General features: G+C 43.0%; 1 protein-coding gene across 3 annotated transcripts; it reads left to right on the top strand.

Moving 5' to 3' along the window:
- The first annotated feature begins 2,416 nt into the window (after nucleotides 1–2,416).
- On the top strand, nucleotides 2,417–13,830 carry LOC133054982 (zinc finger protein OZF-like). Of its 3 annotated transcripts, none has more exons than XM_061140436.1 (3): nucleotides 2,417–2,591; nucleotides 6,959–7,085; nucleotides 9,080–13,830. In XM_061140436.1, exons 1-3 carry the CDS (start codon nucleotides 2,550–2,552, stop codon nucleotides 10,297–10,299), a joined length of 1,389 nt encoding a protein of 462 aa, XP_060996419.1. In that variant the 5' UTR covers nucleotides 2,417–2,549; the 3' UTR covers nucleotides 10,300–13,830. The 3 variants fall into 3 exon arrangements, with proteins under 3 accessions (XP_060996419.1, XP_060996418.1, XP_060996420.1); XM_061140435.1 differs by lacking the exon at nucleotides 2,417–2,591 and adding an exon at nucleotides 2,607–3,287; XM_061140437.1 differs by lacking the exon at nucleotides 2,417–2,591 and adding an exon at nucleotides 5,351–6,339.
- Nucleotides 13,831–16,192: the final 2,362 nt, after the last annotated feature.

Here is a 16,192-nt window from a genome sequence, read left to right as displayed (position 1 = left end):
GGTTTGTCTCATTTTCATGTCAATATCATATTTTGTGCACTTAGCTGTGGTACAAAAGATATTAATGGTTTTATCCTGCAAATTTCCTTTCCCCGCAAGGACTCTATTTGTATTGATTTATATGGTCTGAATTTTCAAACTTAATTTTACATTCCATTCTTGAAATTTTTCTTTCTGTGCTTTTTTCAATCCTTTGACAGGAATAGCAATGCTACTTAGAAATATCTGACATGTTTTCTGATTTATACACTGGTTTATGCAGTGCATATATCAATAGAAGTTTTTGCACAAAGGAACAAAGGTTTAAAGTAACAGTGTAGTGAAAGTGAAAGTCGCATCTGACTCTTTGAGACCCCATGGACTATACAGTCGGTGAAATTCTCCAGGCCAGAATACTGGAATGGGTAACCATTCCCTTCTCCAGGGGATCTTCCCAACCCAGGGATTGAATCTAGGTCTCCTGCATTGCGGACAGATTCTTTACTAGCTGAGCCACAAGGGCAAGCCTAAGAATACTGGAGTTGGTAGACTATCCCTTCTCCAGGGGATCTTCCCCACCCGGGGTCCCCTGTGTTGCAGGCAGATTCTTTACCACCTGAGCTATGTAGTACCAAATGCTTTTGCAAAATAATTTTAATAGATAACCTAATGAAGGTTTATGATATTTATTAATTTCTCTAGTGTTACCAACATTAGATAATGTCAGACTTACTTAGGTCTCATCAATCTGATTGGTTGCCTGTTCCTTTTCCTAATGAAAAATAAAATAATTTAAAAAAAAATGTTCATGCATTTTGTAATTCTGATCTCAAATGGCATACAAGAATTTTGCCTTCTGAAGATTTTCAATCTTTTCCTCGTTAATTTGTAGTACTTACTGAATTTACTTACTATTTATATATTAACTTTAAAAATTTATAGATAGCTCAGTATCTTAAGTGTTTTCTTGTTTCAATTTTTTTTTAAAAGCCTGCTATTTTCATATAGTTTGTGTATACTGTGAACACATTTATATTTGCTTTGAAAACTCCTGTAAGGCATGACAAATCAGTAATGTTCAGAAATGTGAAATAAAGTGGCGTCATTTATGTCAAGGAGTTTTTAACCTGGAGTTAGGAAGCTTTTTTTTTTTTTTTTTTAGTTCTACCAGTTTGTTGCTACCAACCCATCTCCCTCCACCCTCATGCATGCGTTCTCAATCATGTAACCCCATGGACTGCAGTCCGCCAGGCTCCTCTGTCCATGGACTTTTCCAGGCAAGAATACTGGAGTGGGTTGCCATTTCCTTCTCCATAGGAGGCTTTTAATTGTGGGCCTCCTGTACCTCCCCCTCTTGTGAAACTATGAATTTTTGATCTGGACCAACATGCAAATATTCCAAGGACTCTGCAAGAATGTCTGCAACTTATCACACGGGTTACCTCCCTCTAGTGATAGCCATAGCACTCAATCCTGTTCTTCCAAGACTAGCTTCTGCCTCCGACTCCAATTAAAATCCTTTGGAATGCGAACCTGTTTTTGTCTTTAAAAGCTCCTTTTATTCCCTAGACAACATTTTTTTTAATTGCTATTGATACTTTAATGTGTTTGCATGCTCAGTCCCCTCCACTCTTTGGGACCCCAGGGAGTAGCGCACCAGGCTCCTTTTTCCATGGGATTTCCCAGATGAGAACATGAGTGGGTGGCCATTTCCTCCTCCAGGGAATCTTCCCGACCCAGGGATCGAACCCGAGTCTCTTGAATCTCCTTCACTGGCAGGCAGATTCTTTACCACTGCACCACCTGGGAAGCCGTGATACTTTAATGTGCACCGTGTTGCAGTTCTTTGATCCCAAGTAGATGTGGTTGATTATTGCCTCTTAAGTTTATTTAGGCAGACAGTATCCACTATAGAGTTCTGTTATCTAGTTTCATGTACTTTTTTTTTTTTTAGACAATAATACAGAATTGCCTTTTTTATTCCAAAATCTTATTTCCTTACTTGCAAATGCTTCCAAGATTTTCATAAAAAACAAAAACAACGACTCTGGCTACTCAGTCTTTACACAACTGGAATGCCTTTTTTCTAATCTTGTATCATATTTTATGTTGAGAAATGAGAGCTAGATCAGAATTTTTAAAAGATTATACATACAGGCTTTGCTGGGTCTGTTTTGATGTTTTTTTAAGTGGTTCTTCCGGCCAGACTTGGCCCATTAGTGCCCTGCAGGTTGGGGGTGGGTCTGGTGCACACAGCAATTCCTGGAGGCAGGGGAACTACATTGTCCAGAAGTCTGTGCGCGGCCTTGTACTCCGCATCAATGAAGCCCCCAAACTGGGGCTTTTCCGGGAATGTGAAGTAGGAGGAGGCGGGACTTCTGGCGTCTTTCTGATGGTTGTTTGACCGTTTTTGCTGCTGTCTGCAGGACCCGGTGCTCTAAATCACTGGGTGGAGCCGAGCTTAAAGAAACTGAAAAGATCGCGAGGGGCGCGGTCCACACTGCACCGGAGTGAGCGGGTCGCGGAACCGCTTTCGGGATTTTTGGCCCAGGTTTTCCCTGCTGCACCGAATGGGTCCTATGGCAACCTACGCGCGGCAGGACCCGGCCCAGGTAACTGTTCGTCCCCGGATCCTCAAGCCCCCATGAGGGTCACCTGCTCAGGGCACCGCGGTTAAGGCCCCTGAGTGCAGAACTTCAGGCGTGCGTGTGTGGCGGCCCCCTTTCTGACACGCTGTGTGATAAGTTTGGAGTGTTAAAGGCCGTGGGCGCGGCACGTGCCGATCCTGATGGGCGCACACGAACCGGAGCATTAGGGAAACGTGGGGTTGGAGTCCTCTCTGCAGGGACAGGACATTAAGGAGGAGTCAACCGTCTGGGTCAGCTGGGCCGACAGTCCGCATTCTGGGAACCTTGGAGGGCTGTGAACAATCAGGAAGATGCTCGAGTTTTAAAGTATTTCAGAGGAAAACTGACTGCGGAGGGGGTGATGAGGTGGAGACAGGGAGGCCTGGGAGAGGCTTCTGCGTTAGACTCCAGAGAGTTGGGTGGTTTCCGGACGACTCTAGTGACTTTGGAAGTTGCCGACGTGAAACAATTCGACTGCCCCCGTTTCTTTTGTGAAGATGTCTCCCCGCTCAGGAGCCTCAGGGATTTGCAGTTGGGGTGCGCGGCTATTGCAGCAGGCAGGTCGCTAGGTATGAGCAGAGAAGTGGGGGCAGAGGGGCCTGCGTCTTGCAAATGGCACGGATCCGAAGGCAGAGGAAAGCAGGAACCTCCAGACTGACAGGAAAGCACAGATCTTGGGTGGTAAGTGTCTGGGTAGCAGACAAAGGAAGGAGGTGAAAGGTGGGAATCTCCTGTGTCCAAAGGTAACTTTTGTTCACGATGTCCTCAATACATTAAGATTTGCCAGACAGATGAAAAGTACCCATCGGGCACGGACGTCATAATACTTCTGATTGAAGCTAAGTAAGGACAAAAATCCCTTCTCTCCTTGGATTAAAATCAAGAAATCTGACCCCCAGACTTCTCCTTCCTCGTGAGCTTTCCACCTCTTCATTTCTATCCCGCTTATAACTGCCTTGCCTGAGAAACCTGGGAAGCCAGGTTTTCACCTATCGCTCCTCTCCCGCTGAAAGCATAACCTTTCTTAAATAGACTCTCACTTTACTTTCTTAACCTCTCTACTTTGTCTCTAAACTCTTTCTCTGTGAAGAAAGAACTTTAAATTCAAGGGCAATACAACAGTCCTGAGCTAACACTTTATGGAGATTAAAGAAGGAAGTTAGATGGGCTGTAGCCACCAACGAGTCCATGGCTTTTCATTGTCTGAGTCCTTTCCAGGAAAGAAGAGACTCTTCTTTCTTTTGAATACCATTATTGTCTCAGGTCAGTGAGGGCTTCTGCCTCCAGCAGGCCAACCCTAATTGAGGTTTCTGTTTATTAATTTTTTCCAAACTTTTTATTTTGTATTGAGATATAAACAATTAACAATGTTGTGTGTTTATTAATTTTTAATAAATGAAATAAATAATATAATGAATATTAAAATATAGGCATTAATTATATTATTTCTGGAATATGGAATTATATATGGAATATAAATAATTGTATTATAAAACCTTAAAGCTAATTGGCAGGATTTCCTGGCGCAGTAAATGTGGCTCTGAGTAAAGGACAGTAAAGGTTTTCTTTTGGCTGAGCATCTGTAAGACCTGAGACCACACTGATACGAGAAGTCGGCTTTAGGGAGATAGTAAAGGTTGAATTAGGGATGTGCTGTTTCTTAGACTCGAAAGTTGAGGTCACTCGGGGGTTGCCGAGATGTATAGTTTGGCACTGAGGGAGGAGGTCACTGGCTGAAGGTGTCCGTGTGGTGACAGCCTGAGTCCTGGACTGCAGCTTCATCTGGGTCTCAAGTTTAGGAGGGAAGGTCTTGTCACTTTTCTGTGAAAGGGGACCTGAGATGAGAGAGAGGCTGAGGCCGGAGAGCAGAGAGAGTGGGACTTTCTGAGGCTGCCCGATGGGAGGGTCCTGTGGCTCCAGAGCTTTCTGGGGGCAGCAGGGTATAAGCAGTAAGGAGCCTTGTCTGGGGTGGAGATGGAAAAGGAGCGGGGCGGCTGTGTACACTGACTGCTGTGAACACTCAGCCAACTGTCTGTTCCTGTGGAGCCAGAAGAATGGGGCCATACTGACCAGTGGGTCAAGCTCAGGCTCAAAGGACAGACGCCTCAGGTCTCACAGGAAACCACAAGGTTAAAAATGTATAGATTTAACAAGTTAATCTGTGTAAGCAAGTAATAACTACTGAAAATGATGATCTACGTCAGCGTATAATCTTACATAATATATTTAACATAGTTTTTGTCTTGGGCTCTTCACATAGATCTCTGAACCTCTTGGAATTTCCTAGGAGTTAGGACTTGTTATTCACAAGTAGCCCCTTTTCACACAGGAGTTTTTATGATGAGGTGACTTAGGGTGGGTCTCCTAGGTAGCCTCAGCATGGTACCAGTCACCAGAAAAACCAAGCAATTAGTTTAAACCCCCACCCCCACCCTGGGGCTTCCCAAGGATCAGAAGGAAACTAGATTAGGTATAAAAACTGCTGAAAAATGAGATGAAGTTTCCTTCAGATTGGTGAACACATTGAAGTGGTGGAAGTCCTAGGCTGGTGTCATGTACTGAAAGGACCTGGAAACCCCTCGCTTCCCTTCACCCCCCACCTTCCCCACCTACCATCTCTTCCATTGGGCTGTTTCTAAGTTGTATCCATTACAATGAACCAAAGGAAAGAAAAGTGTTTTCTTTATTTTCATAGGTCATTTTATCAAATTATCAAAACTGAGGAGGGGTTCATGGGAATCCCTTAATTGGTAGGCAAGTGGGACAGAAATATTGGTAGCCTGGGAACCAGAGGTCAGAATTGGCCTCTCTAGAAAGGGATAGTCCGGTGAGACTGAGCCCTTAAACCTTTAAATTTTGTCCCTAACCTCTGGATGCCAGAATACGATTAATGTAGGGCACCCAGTTTGTATCATAGAATCTGATCGTTGGTGCTAGAAAAGATATCATATATTTGGTGTCAGATGGGAAATCATAGAAGGAATCACAGAAACTTCAACGTGTTGACTAAATGTCACATTTATATAATGACTTAAAAGACATGTAAGAAGTATCATATTTTCAAAAACATTTATGAACATGTTAATCCTCTGTTCTGTAATAGCTCAGTGATAGCACCAGACATACACTAATCATGCATTTGATGCCTACAGTAGCAGCATGAGATAGGCACCATAAATGTTGCCATTTTACACATAAAGACACTGAAACTGAAGGAAGTTGAATCTTTGTTGAAGGCTATCTGAGTGGTCAGGTTATAGCTCTGAGGTCAGAGGTCAACCTGAGGTGACTCATCTTCAGGGAAGGGAAGGGAGGACACAGCTCCACCTTTCCATCCTCACCATGATCACCTTGATCTCAGATCCTCCCTCTTTTCACAGGCGCCCATGGTAGCAGCAACCTTTATGGTCCCTGGACAGTACCTCCCCAGATGTCATCCCACCCCTGGTCCTGACACACAGATACGGGAGACACAGTTGTCCTGGGGTTCTTGGGCCTCAGTTCTGGCCCTGGGGTCACCTCAGGCACAGGACCCTCTTTAGAGAGGCCAGTTCTGGTCTCTGGTTTCCAGGCTACCAGTACTTCTGTCCCACTTGCCTACAAACTCAGGGATTCCCATGAACCCCCTCCTCAGTTTTGATAGTGGTACTGAGGTGGTCTCATGTGTCCAGTGGAGAAGATGAGGTGGTGAGATGTTCCCGGGACTGGAGCCAGCCTGTCCATGTGCCTGGAGGTGAGACCAAGTCGGGTGTGTCCAGGACACTGCAGGACCCAGGACGTGGGTGGATAGACAGAGCGCAGCCTCTCCTGGGGTGGGGGGCTGAGGAGCTGGGTGCTTCTCTGCTGTGCAGGGTCAGGGACAGTCGTCTGACATGACACCACGACGTTTGCCTTTAGGTGAGAGTAGGGACACTGTGTCTGAGTCGGGAAGTGAGAAGTAGGAGTGATGGGACTTCCTTGGTGGTCCAGGGGCTAAGACTCTGCGCTCCCCATGTAGGGGGCCCAGGGCTCGATCCCTGGTCAGGGAACTGGATCCCACATGCCACAAATAAGAGCTGGTGCAGCCAACAAAAAGTAGGAGTGATGAGCAGGAGGACTGTCCGAATTATGTATCCTCGTGCTGAGTCTGAGATGTGGCAGGGGTGTCTCACTGGAGGTGTCAGGTCTACAACTAGACACACATCTGAAGATCAGGTGGGGGCAGGGTCCAGGTGTGAAGATGCTCCTGAGCAGGTGGACAATGTCAGATTCCAGGCCCTCAGGTCACGGTGTTGTGCCATGAAGGCTGGAGGGTGGGGAGGGTGCTTTAGTTACAGAGGCCGCTGTGAACTCATGTGTCCCCCTCCTGACAGGGCCATGTGACCTTTGAGGACGTGGCAGTGTCCTTCTCCCAGGAGGAGTGGGGGCTCCTCGGCGAGGCTCAGAGACTCCTGTACTATGACGTCATGCTGGAGAACCTGTCCCTGGTAGCCTCCCTGGGTAAGAACTGCGTCCGCACACACCGCCTGTGCTGGGCTCGGCCCTTCTCTCTGCATGGCCCACTCCAGCCTTCCCAGCCTGGGTCATGGACACTGCTTCCTTCCCTGGTTTCTTGGCATTTGAGCTGCGTCCCCCCACTTGTGGGTGTTGACTCTGTGTCACATGCCCCGAAGCCTTTCACAGAAAGGTTTGGCCTTGGAGGCTTGTTGCATGTCTCTCCACTTCCGCTTCCACTTTGCTCTGCGACTACTTGGTGTATTGACTGTTCTGCTCTGTGGAAGATCTGTGTCACAGGTTCTAACGCTTTTTTGTGCAACACTTGCCTCAGTGATTACAGACACTTATGTGGTCAGCATTTGTGGTCAACACTAGATTATTTTTTCAAGACTCTCCTCGAGGTTCTTCTAATAATAAATATTTTTCCCAAAGTCTGTCATTGTTTGGGTCACTCTGGGCTGGTGTCTTTGACTGCCCAGTTTGCCCTCAAGCCTTTGCTCTGGTAGGTTCCACCCTCACCCATCCTGAGCTGATGGGCGGAGGCGGCCCTGGGTGCCTGACGAGGTAGACACCTGTCTGGTCATAGAAAGAGGGTTGACAGGATCCAGGACCTGGCGAGCAGGAGCTGTAGGAAGGCGTGATGTCACTGACGAGTTCTAATCCTGCAGGGACAGGTCCTTCCTCCATGACTGTGTTAGTCTTTAGCTTATCCTGGCTGTACCTCATTTCTATCTTCCCCATTTTGACACTTCCCCCTTTTGTCTATTTCTACTGTGAGTTCATACCCCTGTCCTTTTCTACCTCACTGTCACCTGCATCTCTCCTTTCCCTCTCCGCCTGCAATCTTCTCCAATAGCAGTCTGTTCTTTTTTTGCTAGTTTTTTTGTTTGTTCGCTTGTTTTTGCCACACTGGTGGCATGTGGGACCTTAGTTCCCCAACCAGGGATAGAACCCACCCCCCTCACCCTGGCACTGGATGGTGGATTCTTTACCACTGGATCATTGCGGAAGTCCCAGTCGTTGATTCTCTTCTAATTTTAATTGGAGGATATTACTTTACAATAGTGTGATAGCCTCTGCCATAAATCAACATGAATCAGCAGTAGGCATGCATATATCCACTCCTTCCTGAACGCCCCTCCCACCTTCCTCCCCACCCCATCCCTCCAGGTCGTCGCAGAGCACCAACTTTGGGTTCCCTGTGTCATATAGCAAACTTCCATTGGCTATCTGTTTTACATATGGTAATGTATAGGTTTCAATGCTGTTCTTTCAAGTCATCCCACTCTCTCCTTATTCCACTGTTTCCCAATGTCTGCTGTTTATGTCTCTGTCTCTTTTGCTGCCCTGCACTGTTTACAATAGCTAGCATGTGTAACAACCTATATGTCCACTGGCAGATGAATGGATAAGGAAGTTGTGGTACATACATACAATGCAATACTACTCACCTATAAAAAGGAACATATTTGAATTAGTTCTAATGAGGTGAATGAACCTGGAGCCTATTACACAGAGTGAAATAAGTCAGAAAGAGAAAAATAAATATCATATTAATGTGTATATATATATTTTTGAAATCTAGAAGGACAGTACCAGTAGTCCATTCTTAATGTATCTTAGGAGGTGCAAGTACTTACATAGTCCTCGAACACCGAGTAGTCGGGCGTGAATGCATTTTCCTGAAGTGGGACACATTCTACCTAGTACACTTGTCACCACCCTGAAATCCTGCTGTATACCACTAGCCAAAGAGTGGGTAGGTAGTTCCAGGCCTCTCAGCACAGCACCATATCCCGGCATCCTGTTTTTTTTCCTATTCTCCGATCACAGAGGCCTAGTATTCACAGTAACCCCTTCTGCCACCTGTCCGCCTCCCTTGTTTGAATCGTTTGCCATGGACTTACTCTCTGATGTGTCATACAGAAATCTGTAATGGGTTCCTGTCCCACAAAAGTCTCCACACACTTTATCAGTACTTTTTGTTTTCCTTTCAGGTTGTTGGCAGGGAGGAGAAGCTGAGAAGGCCATTTCTAAACAGTGTGTTTCTGTAGAGCAAGTGACACGAGACAGGAATCCACAGCCAGACCCTTCTGTCTTGAAGACTCTCGCTTCCAGTATGTGTGCCCTGGTAGAGAAAGATGATCTGTACCTGGCTGACACTGTGTTCAGGTGCGGAGAGATTGAGAAGACTTTCCTTGGCAGCCTGGCCTTTCTCCAGCACTATTCTTCCCACGATGGACAGCATCCATACAGAAGCAGGCAGAGGAGAGAGGTCTCTCACTCTGGGCAAGGACATTACAAGTGCAGTGTATGTGGCAAAGCCTTCAGTAAGAAGTACAAATTCACGGAGCACTGGAGAGTTCACACTGGAGAAAAACCTTATTTGTGCAGTGACTGCGGGAAGTTCTTTAGACAGAGCTCCAGTCTTATTCACCATCGTAAAGTTCACACAGGAGAAAGGCCTTATGAGTGCTGTAACTGTGGGAAAGTCTTTGTCCACAAATATAAACTTTTTGAACACCAGAGAACCCACACTGGAAAAAGACCCTATGAGTGTACTGAATGTGGGAAAGCCTTCGCCCGCAAGGATTCACTTGTCCAGCATCAAAAAATCCACACTGGAGAGAATCCTCATAAGTGCAGTGAGTGTGGGAAGTGCTTCCTGTACAGAAATAACCTTCTTGCTCACCAGAGGATCCATACTGGAGAAAAGCCTTATGGGTGTAGCAAATGTGGTAAGTCTTTCATCTTCAAAATAAGGCTGCTTTATCACCAGCGAGTCCACACTGGAGAAAAACCTTTTATGTGCAGTGAATGTGGGAAAGCCTATGTCTACAAAGGAAGTCTTGTTGTGCATAAGAGAATTCATACTTTGGAGAAGGCTTATGGGTGTAACAAATGTGGAAAATTGTTTACAACCAGTTTCGCCCTCAACAGACATGAGAATATTCACACTGCACAAAGGCATTACCAGTGCACTGAATGTGGGAAAGCTCTCAATGGCAAAGTTAAACTCGATGAGCACCAGAGAACCCACACTGGAGAAAGACCCTATAAGTGTAACAAATGTGAGAAAGCCTTCATGCGCAAGGCTACACTTGTTCAACACCAAAAAGTCCACACTGGAGTAAAGCCTTTTAAATGCAGTGAATGTGGGAAGCCCTTCACTTACAAAACAAGTCTTGTTGTCCACCAGAGAATCCATACTAGATGAAAGCCTCATGAGCATAGTTCTTTGTAGGCAGCTCCAAGTTCATAAAAAACAGGAAAGTTCACACTTGGGAAGTGCCCTTCTGAACTTAGGCTTGCCTTCATTCAAGTTAACATCTGGTAGCACAACTCCTGTGTTGTAGAGTAGGTGGATGTACAACTTGCGTGGGGTCACTCAACCTTTTCTAAAGTGGTTAAATCTTTTTACAGTCTCACCAGAAGCACTAAAATCCAAGTTTCTGTTCTTTCCATTCTTGCCAACACTTGGTGTGTTTGGGCTTTCTCATTTCTGTGATGTCATAGCTGTATCCAGCGATTTGAAGTAGCATTTTCCTATTGTCATGATGCTGAGTCATTTTCAATGTGTTAATTTCCACCCATATATCATTATTGAAATTGCTGTTCATATGATTTGCCCTCTTAATTACTGACTTGATGTTTCTTCATGGATTATTGATTAAGGTACTCTACTGGAAATATTTACCAGTATTCCTCCAGACTTGGTCATCTCAGTTCAGTCACATTTCCAGAGAAAGAGTTTATTTTTTTTGGCCATGCTGCTGGGCATGAGGGATCTTAGTTCCCCAACCAAGGATCACACCTGTGCCTCCAGCAGTGGGAGCACAGAGTGCTAACCACTGTACCACCTGAGAATTCCCAAAACACTTTAATTTTAGTGTAGTTTGTCTATTTATTCTTTTACTGATTATTCCTTTGGTATTGTAAATAAGAAATGTTTCCCAAATTTAAAGACAGAATTTTTCCTATATTTCCTTCTGTAACTTTTAAATTTAGGTTTCTTAATGATATTAATAAGCCATCCTCAGTTGATTTGGAAAGTTATTTTTTAAAAAATATGGGTACCCAATTGCTGCAGTGATATTGATTTAAAATAGTATAGCTTATTTCTTAAATTGCTTTAGTATTTTCATGGAAGGTCAATCATGTATGTATATGTCTATTTCTGGACTTTCTCTTCAGTTGCATTTATCCACTTTATTTATGCCAGTACTTTCATGTGTTGAATAATTTACTTTTAACAATAATATGTCTTGATCTCAAGGTTGTGCACTCCTTGGACTTTCTTTTTTTTTTTTTCTTGGACTTTCTTTATCCAAGTTATTATGGCCATTCTTTGTCCTTTGCCTTTCCATATGACGTTTGTTTGGCTGCTTAGCGTATGGAATCTTAGTTCTCTGAGCAGGAATTGAACCTGTACCCTTGGCAATGGAAGTGCAGAGTTCTAACCACTGCATTGCCAGGGAATTCCCCCGTATGAAGTTTAGAATCCACTTTTCAATTTGTGCATAACAAAAATTCCCGCTAGAATTTTGATTGGGATTGCATTTAATCTTCAATATGGTGATGCAGTGGTAAAGAATCTGCCTGTCAATGCAGGGGACCTAAGAGACTTGGGTTCCATCCCTGGGTTGGGAATATCCTCCGGAGTAGGAAATTGCAACCCTCTCCACTATTCTTGTCTGGGAAATCCCATGGACAGAGGAGCATTTTGGGCTACAGTCCATGGGGGTCACAAAGAGTCAAACATGACTGGCAACTAAGCACACACACACATAGAAGAAAGACTGTTTCCCAACCTATAAACATAATGTATCTTTTTATTTAGATCTTTAGTTTTGTTAGCAGTGTTTTTTAGTTTTCCCTTTGTAAATCTTAAACATTTCCAGGTATTTTCTACATGTGATGATACTGAATGGAGAAGTCCTCAATTTGTAGATTGTTCATACCTATTACACTTAGATATCAAAGTAAGGGTAGAAGTGGTCATTCTTGTTTTTGTGCTTTGTTTTTTCCCTTGGTTTTTTTTTTTTTTTTTTTGGACCGCTTGTGAAATCTCAGTTCCCCAACCAGGGCTTGAACCCAGGACACAGCAGTGAAAGTCCTAACCACTAGGCCACCAGGGAACTCCCTAGTAGTGATCTTCCTTAATCTTATAAATAACATCTACATAAAGCTATTAGAAAGACTGTAACTTTGAACATTGTTAAAATATCCCCATTAGAATAAAAGGAGGACAGTGGGTTCTAGTGTCATCCTGGAGTTCCAGTTTCATTCAGTAAGACAAAATAATGACTGCAGCAATTGGAAAAGATGAAATAAACCACCTAAAATACACCCTCAGTTTCCATCTTCATTAGAAGTCCAAATACCAACACTCAGTTCAGTGCCTCAACCCATCATGAACTCCTGATTTTTTCATCATCCGTTTGCTGCCCTTCTTAACTTCCTTAGGACCCATCACCATCCATTATACTATGCAACTTAATGTCATAGATGAGCTGCTTATTGTATTTTCTAACAAATACAGAGTAAGTTCCAGTAGGAAAATATGTGTTTACATGTTGTACATTAATACATTCCATATTCCTAGAAACATGTCTGAAACACCGACAGGTATCAAGGTCTTGAAATAGATAATAAGATGAAAACACACATTTCGTGTTCATTTGCACAACTGTGGATATACTTGCTAACTCTCACCCTGCTTTTTGCTGTATGTTTCTAGAAACTTGTCCATTTCTTCTAGGTTGTTGAATTTATTGGCTTATGATTGTTCATAGTATTTTCTTAAGATTTTTTGTTTGTTTTTCTATAGTATCAGTTGTTACTTCTCCTCTTTGATTTCTTATTTTGTTTATCTGGGTTGTCTCTCTTTTCTTTTTGGTGAGCCTGACTAGAGGTTTTTTATTTTGTTTATCCTTTCAAAAAAATTATCTCCTGGTCTTATGAATCTTTGTCTTTAAAAAAAAAAAAAAACACACAAAAAACACCTGTTTATTTCTTTTACATTTATAATTTTCTTCCTTCTGCTGACTTTGGGTTTTGCTCTTTTTTTTTTAAATTGTTTTAGGTGGTTGGTTAGGTTGATCTTTTGACATTTTGTTTGTTTCTGGAGGAAGGCCTATATCACTATGAACTTCCCTCTTAGAACTGCTTTTGCTGAATCCAATAGAGTTTTATAAGGCTGTGTTTTCATTGTCATTTTTCTTGAGATATTTTCTGATTCCCTGTCTGATTTCATCATCGACCCATAGGTTTTTAAGCAGCATTTTGCTTAGTTTCCATGTAATTTTTTTTTCCCCTCATTTTTGTTTCTGTGATTGATTTTCTGAGTTTATACTATTATGCTCAGAAAAGATGCTTTAAATTTCTGTCCTCTCAAATTTGTTGAGGCTTGTTTTGTGAGGTAGTGTGTAGTCTATGCTAGAGAATGTTCCATGCACACTTGAATATATATTCTGGTTCTTTAAGGAAAAAAAAAAAAAAAAAAAAATCCCAGGAAACTAAAGTCCAGGACTGGACTGCTTCACAGAGGAGTTCTACTAAACATATAAAGAAGAGCTAATATGACTTCTTCTCAAACTGTCCCAAAAAACTAAAGAGGATGAAACACACTGAAATTTATTCTACAATGTCATTCATTATTGCCCTGATACCAAAACCAGTCAAACACACTATAAAAAAGAAAAAGAAAATTAAAAGTAGGGACAGGGGACAAATTCTGATCCTGAGTGTTGTTTGAGGTTGAAATCTTAGTGCATGGTTTGACTGCATGACTTGTAGTTTTGTTGTGTCTTTGAAAAACAACTCAGTATCTTGTTAGAAACAGGGCAGGGCCAGATTTAGTCTGATTCTGCAGTTATACATTTAAGGCAGTTTTCCTGGCCTTTGCTTATATTCTTATGGAAGAGAAACCTAATATCACTGACATAATTCACATGATTGATATCTTAGGTTTTGACCAAACGTGTTCTGCCTAACATTGGGTTTTGCAGAAGAAGAACCTGACACAGAGTTAACGACATATGATTTATCTAGGGGAACTTAATATGAGAAGTTTAATGACAGAGTACAAGGAAAGGAAAAGAGCTAGCAAGGGTGCAGCCTGATTTGAAATCTCTTATCTGAAATCTACCTTTTGGAGATCAGGAATGTGAATGGTAGGTACCACATGTTTATTCCACCTTAAGAAAAAGGAACATCTTTTTATAACTCCAGACAATCTTTTAATATTTCCCAGATATCCTGCTTTCTGTTTATTTTTTCTAAAACATTAGACTCACCTGTAGCTGTAAGAATCAGGTATGAGACATTTTACTTGGCATTATTTCTGTACATTAATTTCTTCTCTTGGGGAGTCTGGATTGCATAGCTCTGATCATTCTTAAAAAATCAGCCCATCAAGAATAAAACATCTCACTCTTTTTGCCAAAAGTCAGGACTTCCCTGGAGGCTCTGGAATGGTAAGAATCCGCCTGCCCAAAAAAATAAAAAAAGAATCCACCTGCCAGTGAAGGAGACATGGGTTTGATCCCCAATCTGGGAATACTCCACATGCCCATGGAGCAACTAAGCCTGTACACCACAACTGTTGGGCCTATGCACACCAACAAGAGAAGCCACTGCAATGAGAAGCCTGCGCACCTCAACTAGAGAGTAGCCCCTACTCATCACAACTAGAGAAAAGCCCACACAGCAGTGAAGACCCAGCACAGCCAAAAATAAGTAAATAAATAAAATCATTTAAAAAAATCAGAGTATCAGAGTCCTACATTCAAATGCCTACAGTCTGCCTCAATTGGGTGTTTGATAGATTCTAAGATAAAATATGTTCAAAAGCGAATTTTAGATATTTCCTTCTAACCTCCTACATCTACAGCACCACCACCCTTCCCATCTCAATGACTGATAAATCTATCCTTCCAGCTTAAAGAGAAACTTTGAATCATCTTTTTTATTGTAGTATGAGGCTGACTAGGAGGTGGAGACGCCATGTTTTGATCTGAGGACATGAAGCTGTGTAAGCACAACCATTTGCAGATCTTCAGTAATAAAGACACATAATGAAAACATGTGGCATCTTAGAGTGAATTTTCATTGAATAAAGATGAATGTACAGAACGAAGTGATTGTGCATAATCTTACTATCGGACTGAAACTGGTGGGGAATCACCTTGCACAATCTTCTCAGAGATAATTTCAAATCCTTGGGCAGATAGTATTGCCATTAAACCAAACATATTGAAATAAAAAAAATAATAATAATGTTTATCTGAGTTCAAGAGGCCACTTTGTACACACTTCTACTACTGCAGGAAATGACTTGCAGAAAATGAAGTTTTGTAAATCTCCTTTTCAAGTAGATCTCAGGTGTCACACCACTAAAAAATAATCATGCCTTGTAATGTGCAGTGAGAAATACCACATTGATATAACAGGTGGGTTGGATAGGAATACAATTGGTGAGTATAGAGGCAGGAAAAATGTGTTTTCTGAGGGAAAGAGAGACAGCATCTTGGCCACATGATTCAAGGCTGCCTAGTATCTCTGTCTTCCTGTCTATGAAGTCTTCACTGTGGTCCATCACCGGTGTTGGAGCTCACAGAATGACCCTCAGGCTTCTGTCTCCCTGTGATTGAAGAGCAGCAAGATAATGTTTATCAGGTCAAATCTTTGAGTGGATGCACTTTTTTTTTTTTCTTTTCTGCTTCACCACACGTGGGGTCTTAGTTCCCTGATCAGTGATACACCCGAGCCCTTTGCATTGGGAGCACGGTGGCCCAGTATTTTGGACCACCAGGGAAATCCCTGAATTTGCTTTGTCTCTGCGTATCATGGTCCAGCGAATCCCTCTGAGATTAGCCTTACGGCACATGAAATAACACGTTTAAGCATTTTCCTTAGCTGCGGAAGACACTACATGGAAAAGGGGTGGTGGCGATTTAAGAAAACGCCAAGAGCCTCTTCTTCCACCCCCCCCCCCCCTCCCCGGCACCCCCACCCATCCCCCCAGCCCGGAGCCCGAGGATGTCATTTTCCAGAGCCCTTTACGCAGGCACTTAGAATCGGCAGAAGTTCCCAGAATCGCGCCCTTC

This window comes from Dama dama, chromosome 4 (assembly GCF_033118175.1).
Source record: "Dama dama isolate Ldn47 chromosome 4, ASM3311817v1, whole genome shotgun sequence".
In the NCBI taxonomy this organism is placed as follows: domain Eukaryota; kingdom Metazoa; phylum Chordata; class Mammalia; order Artiodactyla; family Cervidae; genus Dama; species Dama dama.
This window is presented reverse-complemented; position numbering and strand designations above follow the sequence as displayed.